Source organism: Diabrotica undecimpunctata, chromosome 4 (genome assembly GCF_040954645.1).
Source record: "Diabrotica undecimpunctata isolate CICGRU chromosome 4, icDiaUnde3, whole genome shotgun sequence".
Classification (NCBI taxonomy): domain Eukaryota; kingdom Metazoa; phylum Arthropoda; class Insecta; order Coleoptera; family Chrysomelidae; genus Diabrotica; species Diabrotica undecimpunctata.
In genome coordinates, this window is record NC_092806.1 from 6,844,783 (window position 1) to 6,858,250 (window position 13,468).

General features: G+C 34.7%; 1 protein-coding gene across 3 annotated transcripts in view; it reads right to left on the minus strand.

Annotated features, from left to right (window-relative positions):
• The window catches only part of NKCC (sodium potassium chloride cotransporter), a 93,659-nt gene that overhangs the window by 23,272 nt on the left and 56,919 nt on the right, over positions 1-13,468 (minus strand). For all 3 annotated transcript variants that reach the window (XM_072528766.1, XM_072528765.1, XM_072528764.1), the window contains 2 exons: positions 11,875-12,162; positions 10,460-10,636 (listed from right to left, as the gene is read on the minus strand). In XM_072528766.1, the coding sequence (XP_072384867.1) occupies positions 10,460-10,636; positions 11,875-12,162 (465 nt within the window). The remainder of the gene's footprint in view (positions 1-10,459; positions 10,637-11,874; positions 12,163-13,468) is intronic.

Genomic DNA, 13,468 nt, shown 5'->3' on the forward strand with positions numbered 1-13,468 from the left:
AATTATTACATGCCGCGCAAGATCGAGAACGATATCGGCAAATCGTCATGGAAGCTACCCATGCCTAAAACTTGGGCGTGGTACTCAAGGAAGAAGACCAATAAATGTCAAAATAAGAGAGCATCGATCAAGATGGTGTTGTAATTATATAACACTGTTTATGTTTGACATCATTTTATTACATACTTTGTTTAACCTCCAAAAAAACATGCGTTTCGCTGCTGATATATGTCATCATCATCATTCTGGCTTTACAAACCTGCGTGGGTCCTAGTCTCCTCAAGAATTTTTCTCCAGTCCTATCCACCGCCTTTCTTTGCCAAGCACGTATTCCCATATTTCTCATGTCGTCATCGATGTTATCAAGGAACCTTATTCTGGGTCTTCCTCTACTTCTCTGACCAATGGGTCCATCAAGGAGCGTTTTTCTAGCTGGGTGCCAGAACAGCTGCCTGTTTTTATGCCCTATCCACCTCAGACGTCCTATCTTAATAGGTTTTACGATATCAGGTTTCTGGTATATTCTATAAAAATCGAAGTTGTATAGTCTTCTCCGCACTCTATTGTCATTCACTGTTCCATAGATTCGCCTTAGTACTTTTCTTTCGAAACATCCTAATATGTTTTCATTACTTTTTGTCTCTGAAGACGTCTCTGAAGAGGTCTCTGAACTGTATGTTATGACTAGGTGTATTATTGTTTTGTAGAGTTTTATTTTTGTATTTCTTGATATAACTGTGGATTTAATGAGGAAATTGAGCCCAAAATAGCATTTGTTGGTCGTGCAAATTTTGCGGTTTATCTCTGCAGTAGTATTATTTTCAGTGTTAGGGAGTGCTCCCAGGTATACAAATTCATTCACTGCTTCGATGACGTTGTTTTCTATAACAAGTGGTAGTAGGATTTGTGGTTGCGTGCTTATTTTCATATGCTTCGTTTTGTTGGTGTTTATTAAACAGATTTTTATAGCTGATTTGTTAATGCTACATATGCCTCTCGTACAATGTTTTTCATTCTCCCAACAATATGTAGACAGATGTATGTAAAGAATTTAAAATAATGCAATAAATAAAGCATTTGACTTGAAAGCATTTAACTTATGTCGTATTATTACGTATCCTAAAGAATATGGCAACAAACTGACAATTATAGAAAAAAAAATGGAAGACTCTAAAAGATAGTCTCTATAGATGAACCTATAATACTTAAATGATAACGACAGGTATGTTATTATCTCTCAATAAAACTAATTTTACATTTTAAAGTAAAGCCAAAATTTTTGTGGTCCTTCGAGCCATATGAATCTGGATTAAATAAATAAATAAATAAATAAATAATAGCTTTATTACCCAACAGTTTCCCATTTCTAGGGTAAAAATTTAAGATACATTTTTAATTAGTATACAATCATTAGTAGGTGATACAAAAATATCAAGTAAAAAAATAAGTGCAAAAAATAAGTAGGTGAAAAACAAAATAAAGAGTGAGAACAATATACATTAAACAAATCACTACGTATATAAGAAATAAAAAAAATACACAAAAAAAAATTAACAATCTAATGTACTCCATAAACCAGTGCGGTATCAACCAGATGATTAATTGAGCATGAGAAAATATCACAATGGTTGCATATTTTGTTATAATTATTGCACATAATATAAATTGGTGACTTCAGTAACATATTTGTTCTCGCACGTGGACAAGTAAACACTATAGTCGACCTGGAAGTAATTCTTGGCACATTAAATCTAATTTGACCTAATATATCACTGCAGTCAATACAGTTGTGTAACAACTTATATAAAAATGAAACCGAAAATATAATTCTTCTTAACTCTAAACTTACAATATTAAACCTGTTACATAACAAATCGTAATCATAACCATGGACAGGATATACTCCATCAACCTTAAAAGCTAAATATTTTAAAAGTTTCCGTTGTACCTTTTCAATCTGTTGCATATAACATTTATAAATGGGATACCAAATTAAGCTGCAATATTCTAGTTTTGTTCGCACCAGCGATAGATACAGCAGTTTAATCGGTCTTATATCACTAAAATTTCTACAGTTTCTGATGATAAAACCGTACATTTTCATAGCATCGGATACTTTCTGCTCAATATGGTTGTTAAAGGTTAATTTTGAATCAAATATGACTCATAAATCTTTAATGTTATTACATTTTTCAAGATCTGACCCCTGAATTACATAATTAAAATCAACCTTATTTTCTCTTCTAGAGTAACTTACTACTTTACACTTATTGACATTAAGAAAAAGTTTGTTTTTTACACACCAAGTATCTATATAATTTAGATCGTTCTGTAAATCTATACAGTTAGCAATTGTTTTAATTTCACAGTATATTTTAAGATCATCCGCAAAACACAATTTTCTGTTATTAATATCAAAAAATAAATCATTGATATATAATAGGAACAACAATCGACCTAAATTTGATCCCTGTGGAACACCGGATGTAGTACAGATTAATTCTGATATGAAACCATTATAGGATACAAATTGGTTCCTACCTATTAAATAGCTTTCCAGTAACTTTAAAATGTTTCCAGCAAATCCCAAATTTGATAATTTAAAGAGAAGGTATTTGTGATCAACCTTATCAAACGCTTTAGAAAAATCAGTATATATCACATCTACTTGACCTTGTACATCCAAAACATCTGAAATATATTGAGTTATTACAGCCAAGTTTGATACAGTAGAACGTTTATCATAAAGCCATGTTGATAAGGTGATATCCATCCCCTAACAGAAGGGTAAATACGGTTATATAGAGTTACTTCGAAAACCTTTGAAAAATTGGATAACAAAGATACCGGTCTGTAATTGGATACATCAGATTACGATCCGTTTTTGAATACAGGGCATATTTTCGCATTTTTCCATAACTCGGGATAAGTTCCCGTTTTTATTGATAAGTTAAAAATTTTTTGAAGTGGCTTTACAAATACCCGTGAACAATCTTTCACTAAAAATGCTGGAATATTATCCGGTCCGGACGTCATTTTATTTTTAATTCTTTTAAAGGCTACTAAAATTTCGTTTTCTTGAAATTCGTTAAAATTAATAGTGGGTAAGTACTTATCACTACATTCTTGATTATTTAATACATTGTTGTCGACAGGTAAATAAACTTTTTCAAAAAACATCTTAAAAGCATGGATTATATCGCGAGGATTATTAAATGTATCGCCGTTGTAACACATTTCACCTGGGATTCTAGAAGTTTTATTCTTTGCATGAACATATGCCCAGAAATTATTAGATTCGTTAGAAATACTATTCTGAATTTTTTCAAGATAAACGTTATATTGAGCTTTAATCATTTGTTTAATTATTTTTCGCAACCTTTTAAATTCATGCATATAAAGTATATTACCTGTTTTCTTATAATTTGTGATATTTTTTGATTTCAACTTTATCATTCTAATTATTTCCGCATTGTACCATGTAGGATATTGATGTTTATAATTTCTGTAAATTGGTACACACATATCAAATAATTCATATATCTTAGCATAAAATAATTCTAGGACTGTATTTACATCATCAGACATATCTAAAAAATTCCAGTCACAATTAAGAAATTCTGAGTACAGTAAAGGAAAATTTGCTTTTTTAAAATTATATCTTTTAGTTTTAGAATGAGCCACAAAACTGGTTTCCTTTTTCTGAAAATCATTAATATTTATCATTAATGCTGGATGATGTAAATCTTCTTGTACAAGTGGTGCATTATCGCGACTTACATGACATGTATCTGATGATATAACTAAGTCTAACAATCGATTTAACTTATTTCCCACCTGATTATACTGATTTAAATTAAACAAACACATGAAGTCTAGCACTGCCGATGTCTTCACATCAGATCTGTTTTGATCAATATACTTTGGAATGTTAAGGTCGCCCAGGAGAATAACAGTGTCATTAAATAATTCAAGTTGCTTTAACATTTCAAAAAAATATTCAAAATCTTTCAACTTTAATTTATCAGGAATATATAATACTGAAACATAAAACTTTTTATTTCCTATGCGACACTCAACAACCAACAAATCAACTAGTGGAAAATGTAAATCAAATGTTGAGACATCAACAACAACACACTCAAAATTTGACTTAAGTGCCAACAGTACACCTCCACCAGTCGATCTATTAACTACATCGAACTTTCGATCTTTTCTAAAAACCTGATAGTCATCATTAAACAATTCCGAACTAATAACATCAGAGTTGAGCCAAGTCTCAGTTAGAGCAATGACATCAAATTCACATTCACTAACACTAGAGTAAAAAAATCAATTACTTTGGAATTCAAACCACGCACATTCTGATAGTAAACCTGAAGATCTTGGCTTGTAAAACTGTTGGGACCTATCTGTTTAAAGGAACAATTTTTGGGATGCCATCCAAGTATTTAATTCTAAATTGTATTAGTATATGGATTAGTAAGAGCATGAGCAGATATATGAAATTTCAAATTTAACAAGCGCTCTAAGCATTTAAAACTGTTTGAGAAGAGTTTTTAAGTGATGATAATAATTACTTTATTCATTTGAAGGTGTGTGAGAGACAGGTTAAGAGTTTGGGTGCGGTCGCCAATCATTTAGGAGAGTATAAATTTGCCTGCAAGTACCAGAAGAGAATAATAATTTCTTGTACATTGCGATACTTTAATGAATTTAATTTGTGTATATCTCTCCTAAAGAACGTTCCGAAAAATCGATAGTTATAGAAAAAATGGGACGACACTGACAATGAAAACTTTTGTTTTTAAAATAAATAGCAGTATATTGTCTCATTTTTTGCAAGTACGCCAAAAAAATTGCTAATTACTAACTAAAGGTGCGATAGTCATGAATATTCATAATATCCAAAAGAGATGCGTGTTAACGTTTGCAATAAATAACCAACACTTGCTCTAAATGCTTTATTTTGTGAGTTTATCATTTATTTATGAACCAATTGCGTATTACTTCGACGTTGTGAAGTGGAGGGTGCAAAAATTTATGCTAAACGTAATACCTGTTGCCTTATTTTCTAGAAAATCGATAGTTCAAGGAATGTAAACAACGTATAATAAAAATAGATAAAAAGTTCTGATATGCTGTCGATGTCTCCATGTCTCAGAATATTGCGGGATCATAAAAATAATTGATAAAATATTATATCATCATAAGTATCACAAGTAAACAAAACGAAATATACACATAAATGTACATAAATAATTACAAAAAATAATAGTGTAAAAAATATAAGGAATAACGGTACACTTAAACCTTTACTTGTGCGTCACAAACATCTGACGAAATGAAATATAAAGACAAATAGGCTTGGCGATGGTTAGTTCTGGTATCTGGTAACCAGAATCAAAACGTTTACTTAGTGTTTATAATGCCTAACACAACTGCAATATTTTAGCTACTTGACATAGGTATCATTGAGTCTGTCAAGATCTCATATACGTGCCAAGTGTTTCAAATGATTAGGATAACCATCGATTGGGATCCTAATATTGACATTATTTAATACTGAAAATTTGTTCATCACAGTTAATGTGATAAATCACATTATTTGGCGTTTGATGAACTGAATTCAAAGACGGTCAGAGTCAGCTGTAAAGACTTGTTGAGAGAATCTGTCGATAATATGGATCACTTACAAATGGTCGATGGAGATGCTAGAGCATTTATTCAAATTAAAAGAGATATTAAAGGAAAACTAATGTTTCCATGATTTGAAGTTTTCTTCTTCTTCTTATAGTGCCGTGCACATATAGTGCGTTGGCGTATTATCTTAAGGCCAGAAGTCTGTCTTTTGCGGCATTCAAAAGATCGCCAGTGTTATTTATACCTGTCCAGTTCTTTATGTTCGGTAGCTACGACATTTGTTTGCGACCTACTCCTCTCTTGCCTTCAATCTTTCCCTGGATGATTAGTTGAGGGATTGCGTATTTTTTTCCTCTCAGAATATGGCCGAGGTATAAAACTTTTCGTACCTTGATCAAATTGAGTAGTTCTCTCTCAGTATTTGCCTTTCTTAAGACTTCCTTGTTTCTCACCCTATTTGTACATGGTATGCGGAACATTCTTCACAACGTCCACATTTTGAAGGCCTCCAACTTATTAATGGAAGGTACTCTTAACGTCCATGTTTTCATGCCGTATCACAATATGGACCATACATAGCATTTAACCATCGTGTAGCGGAGACTGAAGGAAATATTGCGGTTACATAGTAGCGGTTTAAATTTGAGGTTTCCAAAGAAAACATATAGAAGACTTGCGAGAGAGTCAGCGGTGATGGATAAGAAAAAATTCATTTAAAGAAGCCAAATAGAAACTTTAAAAATTAATACAAGAGTATTGAAACAAAGTTCCTACGGTTACCGCATGCCCTCCGTTCGGCTCGCGAAGATAAGAATACGGCTGAGGTCAGAAGGCCCTGCCTTTCGTAAGAGGCGACTAATGGGTAGGAATTGAGAGGTGGAGAGCCGTTGTTTGAGGTGTTGGGTTTGTAAAAACGCACTCGAGGCGCTTAGGCGTCACGGTCACCGGTCTACATTCCTAGTATCCGAGACGAGACTCTCTTGGGACCACTCTACTCTCATTCCAAGAGAACCAGGCGAGGTTGAACGAGCTGGGCCCGTACACACCTCTTTTAGCCTTACACCACCAATCGTGGTGTCGGTGCCCCGGCACGTACCCGCCGAAAGATTTAAGAGTGGTAGAGGAGAGATCCTCGGCGGTGACCTGTCTACGTGCAAGGTGGAAATTTCTCTGCCTGCGTCACCTGTCCGCCCGTGGGATGGGATAACTGAGGTGAGGTAATCGCAACACAGGTACTACGGGGGAGGTGGAGCCCCGCTATGCGTACGCAACGCGCCACCGTCATTTTGGTGTCGGACTCGTAGGGGCAGTGGAGATGCTAACAGTCGTATGCCGAAAGGCCAGATAGACCAGGGTCCTGCCAATTTTAATTGGAGGGCACAAAGCACAGCTATGGTTATCGCATGCCCAGTATTGACTTGCGCGACGAGGTGCATAGGAATATTACGACGAACAATAGGAAGATACAGCAATTGTTCCTCTAGGAAAAATTCAACAGAGGTGACAATAGTAAAATAGAATCTTAAAGCAAAAAATTAAAATTCGAAGATTTCTACTACTTATTCGAAACCAAAATTCAGATTTTCACCCAGGCTGCTACGATTTTCAGAGGAAACAGACGATGAATAAAGCGACATGGGGAATTCTATGACGCTGTATGTATCTTTAAAAAGTTATTTCATTATCACTTCCTTTGACGGAAAAGATTTGATTTCACGTTTAGCCTCCTACCGAGGTACTCTGATGAGTCCTAAAAAGGAAGAAATACGTATAAACGAATTGTAAAAACACTATACGTAAAATCAAATCTTAACTGTCTTTTCTATGATATAATCTTCTTTTGGGTGTTATAACCTTTTTGCCTCTCATCTTCTTCTCAATTCTTCTGTAAAGTGTGTGCTGCTTGAATTTAGAGTAACGAACTGTAGATCAATGATGCACTATGACGTATTGTTTGGAACATATACAAAGGGTTACTACGGATATCTTTGTCTTTATTTGTCTGATTCCGATTCCGTGTGAGGTGTCAAGTGATAAGATTTGACGAATATAAAGCAAAGGCGTGGGAAGAATATGTCTAAAATCAAATTAAAGAGGCAGTATATTCATTAATATTGGATGGATTACGACCTAAAAGGGCTAATTGACAAGGTAAGGGTATAGGTATAGGGTAAGGCTGTACGCCTCTAGTACAGCGTTTTCCGTTCTTCCAACCATGTTGATATTATCAGCATAGGCGAGGATTTGTACTGATTTATTATATATTGAATTAATGGTTATGATGATTTGTGATATACGTATTACTTTTTACAGAGCCAGATTGAATAGTATACAGGAGAGAAGGCGCAGCCTCTACAAAGGGTCTCCCTGACGCAGCCCGTTATTTGTTTTAAAAGGTTCAGACAGTTCCTCCTGAAATCGTACTCTACATTCACCTTTTTCAATAGTTAGTTTTGGTAAATTTAAAAACTGATTTGGTATTCCTAGCTCTTTTATTGCTTGAACATTTCTCTTTTATTCACAGTCCTAGGCTACTTTGTAGTCTATAGATATGTGATGATATTCCAGTGTTTTTTCTAAAATTTGTTTAAGGGTTGCAATCTGACGTTACAATTGTCGTTTTATCCTTTTATTTTCCTGCTATCTGTCCTGCATATGGTGCCATACGGTGGCAAAGATATCTCCTTTTTGTGTATGGTGCAAAGTATTCCAATCATTGGGAAGGGATTGCTGTGTCCATATTTCTTTAATATGCTGCTGTGATGCCATTATGGTATTGTAGCCACCTTCTTTGCATAGTTCAGCTCTGAGATTATCTATTCCTGGTGATTTGTTTCCGAATAGTTTTTTAACTACATCTTTAACTTCCAGAATCGTTGGTTGTTCCTCTCCTCTCTCGTCTATGCCCTTTATCTTATCTATTCCGTCTTCCAGTCCATCTTGTGGTTGCCTTGAATTCTTTTCTGTTAATGTCTATAAGGTACTACATCGAATTTCCACTGCTCTTAGCCGGATTGAGATGTGCGAGTGGTCTTTTAAAAAAGTTGAACGAGTAGTTTTTTAACTACATCTTTAACTTCCAGAATCGTTGGTGGTTCCTCTCCCGTCTCGTCTATTCCCCTTATCTTATCTCTTCCGTCTTCCAGTCCATCTTGTGGTTGCCTTGAATTTTTTTCTGTTGATGTCCATAAGGTACTACATCGAATTTCCACTTCTCTTAGCCGGATTGAGATGTGCGAGTGGACTTTTAAAAAAGTTGAACGAGTAGAATACGCTATTAATAAACAAATCAGAATGTCATTAGGGTACTATACCATATATTCGGTTTTAATATAATGAACAGAATTCTAAACTAAATTTTTAAAGGTTTAAAATCTAAAGATTTTACTATTGTACTATTGTCTCCTCTGCTGTATTTTTTCTATAGTTGTATTTTTTCTAGTGCCAGCACTGCTTTTTTCCTATTGTCTGCTGTAATATTCCTATGAACCTCATCACGATCTGTTGTAGCTCAAGTCGATAATGTGTATGCGGTAACCGTAGGAACTTTCAGTTCAGGTGCTTTACAAAATTATTGTGTGGATAAATGAATAAAATGAGTTATCCTTTACTGACAGGTTATGGGTTTTTATTTCCTTTAGAGCGTGGTATATATCTGCTTCTGTATCTTTAATCTAAAATATTTTTCTTTGAATCATTCTAAACAAAGCTTTTTGGCATTAGTTATTTGTTTTATTCGCACACTCATACCTTTGGCTCGTAGTTGCCTCCTCCAATTCGTGTTTCCTTGCATCCTTTTTTATTATATTTTTTTTTGTTATTTAAACCACCTTATTAGGTATATTTTAATAGAAGTATAACTTTTTTGTGTGTTTTATTTTGTTTGGTTCAGCAGTTTGTAAAGTACTCAAGTATTTCTAATTTTCTCCCTATTTATGTTTTAATTAGTACGCCTCTGTTGATTGGTAACCTCATTTATATATTAGGGATAACAAAACAAACGTCTCATTTTTGTATTTTCACACATTAACTGTTTTTCCAATATAAAGGTGTGGGCTTTTCAACCATAAACTAATTATTATATTAGCACCAGCAAATTATTACGACACAATTTTTATAGAGAATATGTTGTACAGTATTTATGGCGAAGTGATAAGTTTTATAAATAAAAATATGAAAAAGCAATTTAATATTAATTAAAAAGCGTTAAGCGCAATTTTCACGGTGATTGATATTACGATAATTGATTTATGAGTTATCACTGTCTAAACAAGCAATTTTTTATTCTATAGATTTATTTCGTCGTAACAGAAAGTTGTGAGTTCAGTTACGCAGAGATAATCAGGAATATACCAGTACTATTATACTGGTATATTATAAGTAACTCAATCATCTTTCTGATTACTGAGTTTTCCTCCTCTGTCAGTAGGATTTTATTTTAATGGAATGTTCCTCTTTTATTTCTTGTGACTACTTGCTAGCAGGGCGAGGAGCTGGGAGAGTAAGAAGGATAAGGTTATAAGTAGATTTCACCTAATCTCTAAGATCTCAACGATGTTTTAAGTAAAAAAATGTTTAAAAAATGTACAAATTAGTAAAAAGAATCTCTACAAAGTTCTGTGTCAAAGAAATAGAATTTAAAATGTTTAAATAGCATTCATATTCACCAGATTCATGCTGATCTGACCTATAGAAACTATATTTTTAGTTCCGATCTTAATTTCACCATCAAAAATTAAAAGTTTGAACATAATTCCTACATTTTTTCTACGTCGTAAATCGAAAATTATGTATAATTTAATTTAGAAATACCTACTGTTAAATCCTACAAAACCTTGCGCCCTTTGCAGATCACTTGTAGGTCCAATTATAGTCCCAACTATAAAATCTACCATTGCTCCAACAATTGCAGCTATCAAGAAATTCTGAGCCTTCGATTCCCATTCCATTCCAACGGCACAAATGAGTATCATTACCAAAGTAGCAACGACACCTGAAATACATCGATTATGTTGTTTAGATTTGTACACCACTCAAAATTCGGTAATAAAAGACACTTCCCTTAAATGTATTAAAGTTGCATACAGTTTAATCAAATTTGATACAATAAAGAAACAGACCAAATTACTAAAATAAGTCATGCGATGAGCAGTGGCGGATCCAGAATTTTTTTCGGGGGGTGGTCATGAGTCTCGAGGGTCATTTTGATATAGGATTTTGATTTTTGCACCCTTCAGTGGCTGAGTCCCAGAAATTTTTGTCGGGAACGGGTGGGGAGGTCATGGGTCTTGAGGGTGATTTTGATATGATTTGTGCCTCATGTAAGGGAACCATTTTCTCAATAATTATTTCAAGCGATATATTAAACCAATGGAAAGTTATTAAAACCCCAATACCCTACGGGTGCAAAGAAGGGTACAACATTAAGGGGTCTTAAACTGAAAAACAAAATAAAAATAATTCAAACCGACATATTTTACACTACTCCACCATTTGAAGTGTCTTTATCCTCTAAAATAAAATAGGTTTGATATAGAATAGTTCTGATTTAAGAGTAATTTGTGTTTCGTCTCTTCGTCTTATTTCGCTGAATCTGATAGTGTCCCATTTTATTGTTTTTAGCTTTTCCTCCAGTTCCATCATCTTCTGGTTTGATATAATATGCATTTGTCTCTCTTGTCATTCATAGCACCCTCTTCTCCAACCCTATTCCAATGGCTAACTTGGTTGGGGGTGATGGAGCCACCGGAGAAAGAGCCGTTCAGTAGTTTCGTGTTTCAGGAACATATTTTTTGGGATTTTAAGTCATTAAAACGCCACGTTTGAATAGAGTGTGTTGGCGAGTCGGTTTGGCAGTGGAGGGAGGAAAGGGTGGAGATGGGAATGCTTTGGATTTAGATATGAATTCCCGGGGATGGGTGGCTGGAAAGTATTATAAGCTCACGTGGGCAGGTGTACTAGATGTACGCAGAGAAATATCCACCCGCTACACCCATTTTTTATGATAGTTACCAATAGAAAAAATTCTGAGGTATACGTCGCTGTTTTGGTTTCTTCTACTATATTTTTTTTTCTTTCTATGTCATATTATTACAATTTTTGTAATTTCGAATTACCTAGTCATAACTTTGTAGATATATCTACTAGTTTAGTTTATTTAAAGTTCACATTAGGGATAATTTGTAAGTAAATTCATTATTTTTTAATAATCTAAAACGCTGTAATACGTACCTACTATCCTAGTGTCATTGGCTCCACCGTCAACTATATATAGGTTGTAATTACTAAGCAGGTCGCTAAGGGAGTTGCAAAACCCGATGGTATTCATTGACGCTGAGACGGCATTCGCAAATGCGAACACCACTCCCACCGATGCTCCGAATTCAGGGCCTAGCGATCGCGAAATGAAATAGTAGATACCGCCGCCTTTTACTTCGCCGTTGGTGCAAATTGCTGACAGGGACAGCGTCGTGATTATACATACCACCGCTGACATTGCAATTATCAGCAGCGATTGTCCTGAAAAAAATAATAATTATAAGACTCGAACATCGAAGTAAAACACATCTGTTGTAAGTGGTAAATTTAAAAATCCAAATGGATTAAAAGTTCAGAACGTTTTCTGACTAGTAAATTCATCTTCAATTAACTTTTGCAGTACTTGCGTTAATAATCGCAAAGCCAAACGGAATTTGGGTTTATAGTTGCCAACAAAATATTGCAGAAAAGCTTATTGCAGATTATTAAGCTTATTACAAAGTCCTTTGTATTTCAGTGGTGTCATTAAGTTTCGAGAGGTCTCTACCATAAACAAATAGACCAAAACAGTATTTTACCAGTAAAATGTAATGGTAGGCCTCGCAAAACAGGAAAACAAAAGGTATATTGATAAAAGGCAACCATATATACGTATTTCTGACTATTGGTCGTCTTTAGTACGGTCCAGATCATAGTAGGACGTCTTTAGTACCAGATCATTTGGCAATATTAATTAAAAACTTATACGAAGATAACTCAGTTAAAATAAGAATTGAAAACCAGCAATCTGATACCTTCAAAACCAGCAGAGGTGTACGACAAGGGTGCATACTATCTCCAGACCTGTTCAATTTATATGGAGAATACATAATGAGGAACGCACTCAATGGATGGAGAGGCGGCATCTCCATTGCAGGAAAAAAGATCTCAAACTTAAGATTCGCAGACGATACAACACTGATAGCAACATCTGAAGAGATGTCGAGACTGATAAAGAGAGTAGAAACCGAAAGCAATAAGTGTGGGCTCAAGATTAATAATCAGAAAACAAAAATCATGATTGTGGACCACGCGAATATCCTCCAAACAACAGGCGCCCTAAATCAATTCGAGAAAGTAGACGAGTTCACGTATCTAGGATCTTCCTTAAGCAATGCAGCCTCCTCCCATACGGAAATTCGCAGAAGAATAGGGATGGCCAAAAACGCGATGAGTCGACTGTCAAAAATATGGAAGGACCGCTCTTTATCCAAAAAACTCAAAATGAGACTGGTACGGACACTCATTTTTTCAATCTTCAGTTACGGTGCCGAAACATGGACAATAAAATCAGAGGATAGGAAAAGGATTGACGCATTCGAAATGTGGTGCTGGAGACGAATGCTACGCGTCTCGTGGACGGAGCACAGATCCAATCAGTCGATTCTCGAAGAGCTAAACATTCAGACCAGACTCTCCTCTCAGTGTCTTGCAAATGTTTTAAAGTTTTTTGGTCACATTGCGAGAAGAGACAGTGACAACTTAGAAAGACTAATTGTGTGCGGAAACGTAGAAGGACGTAGAGGCA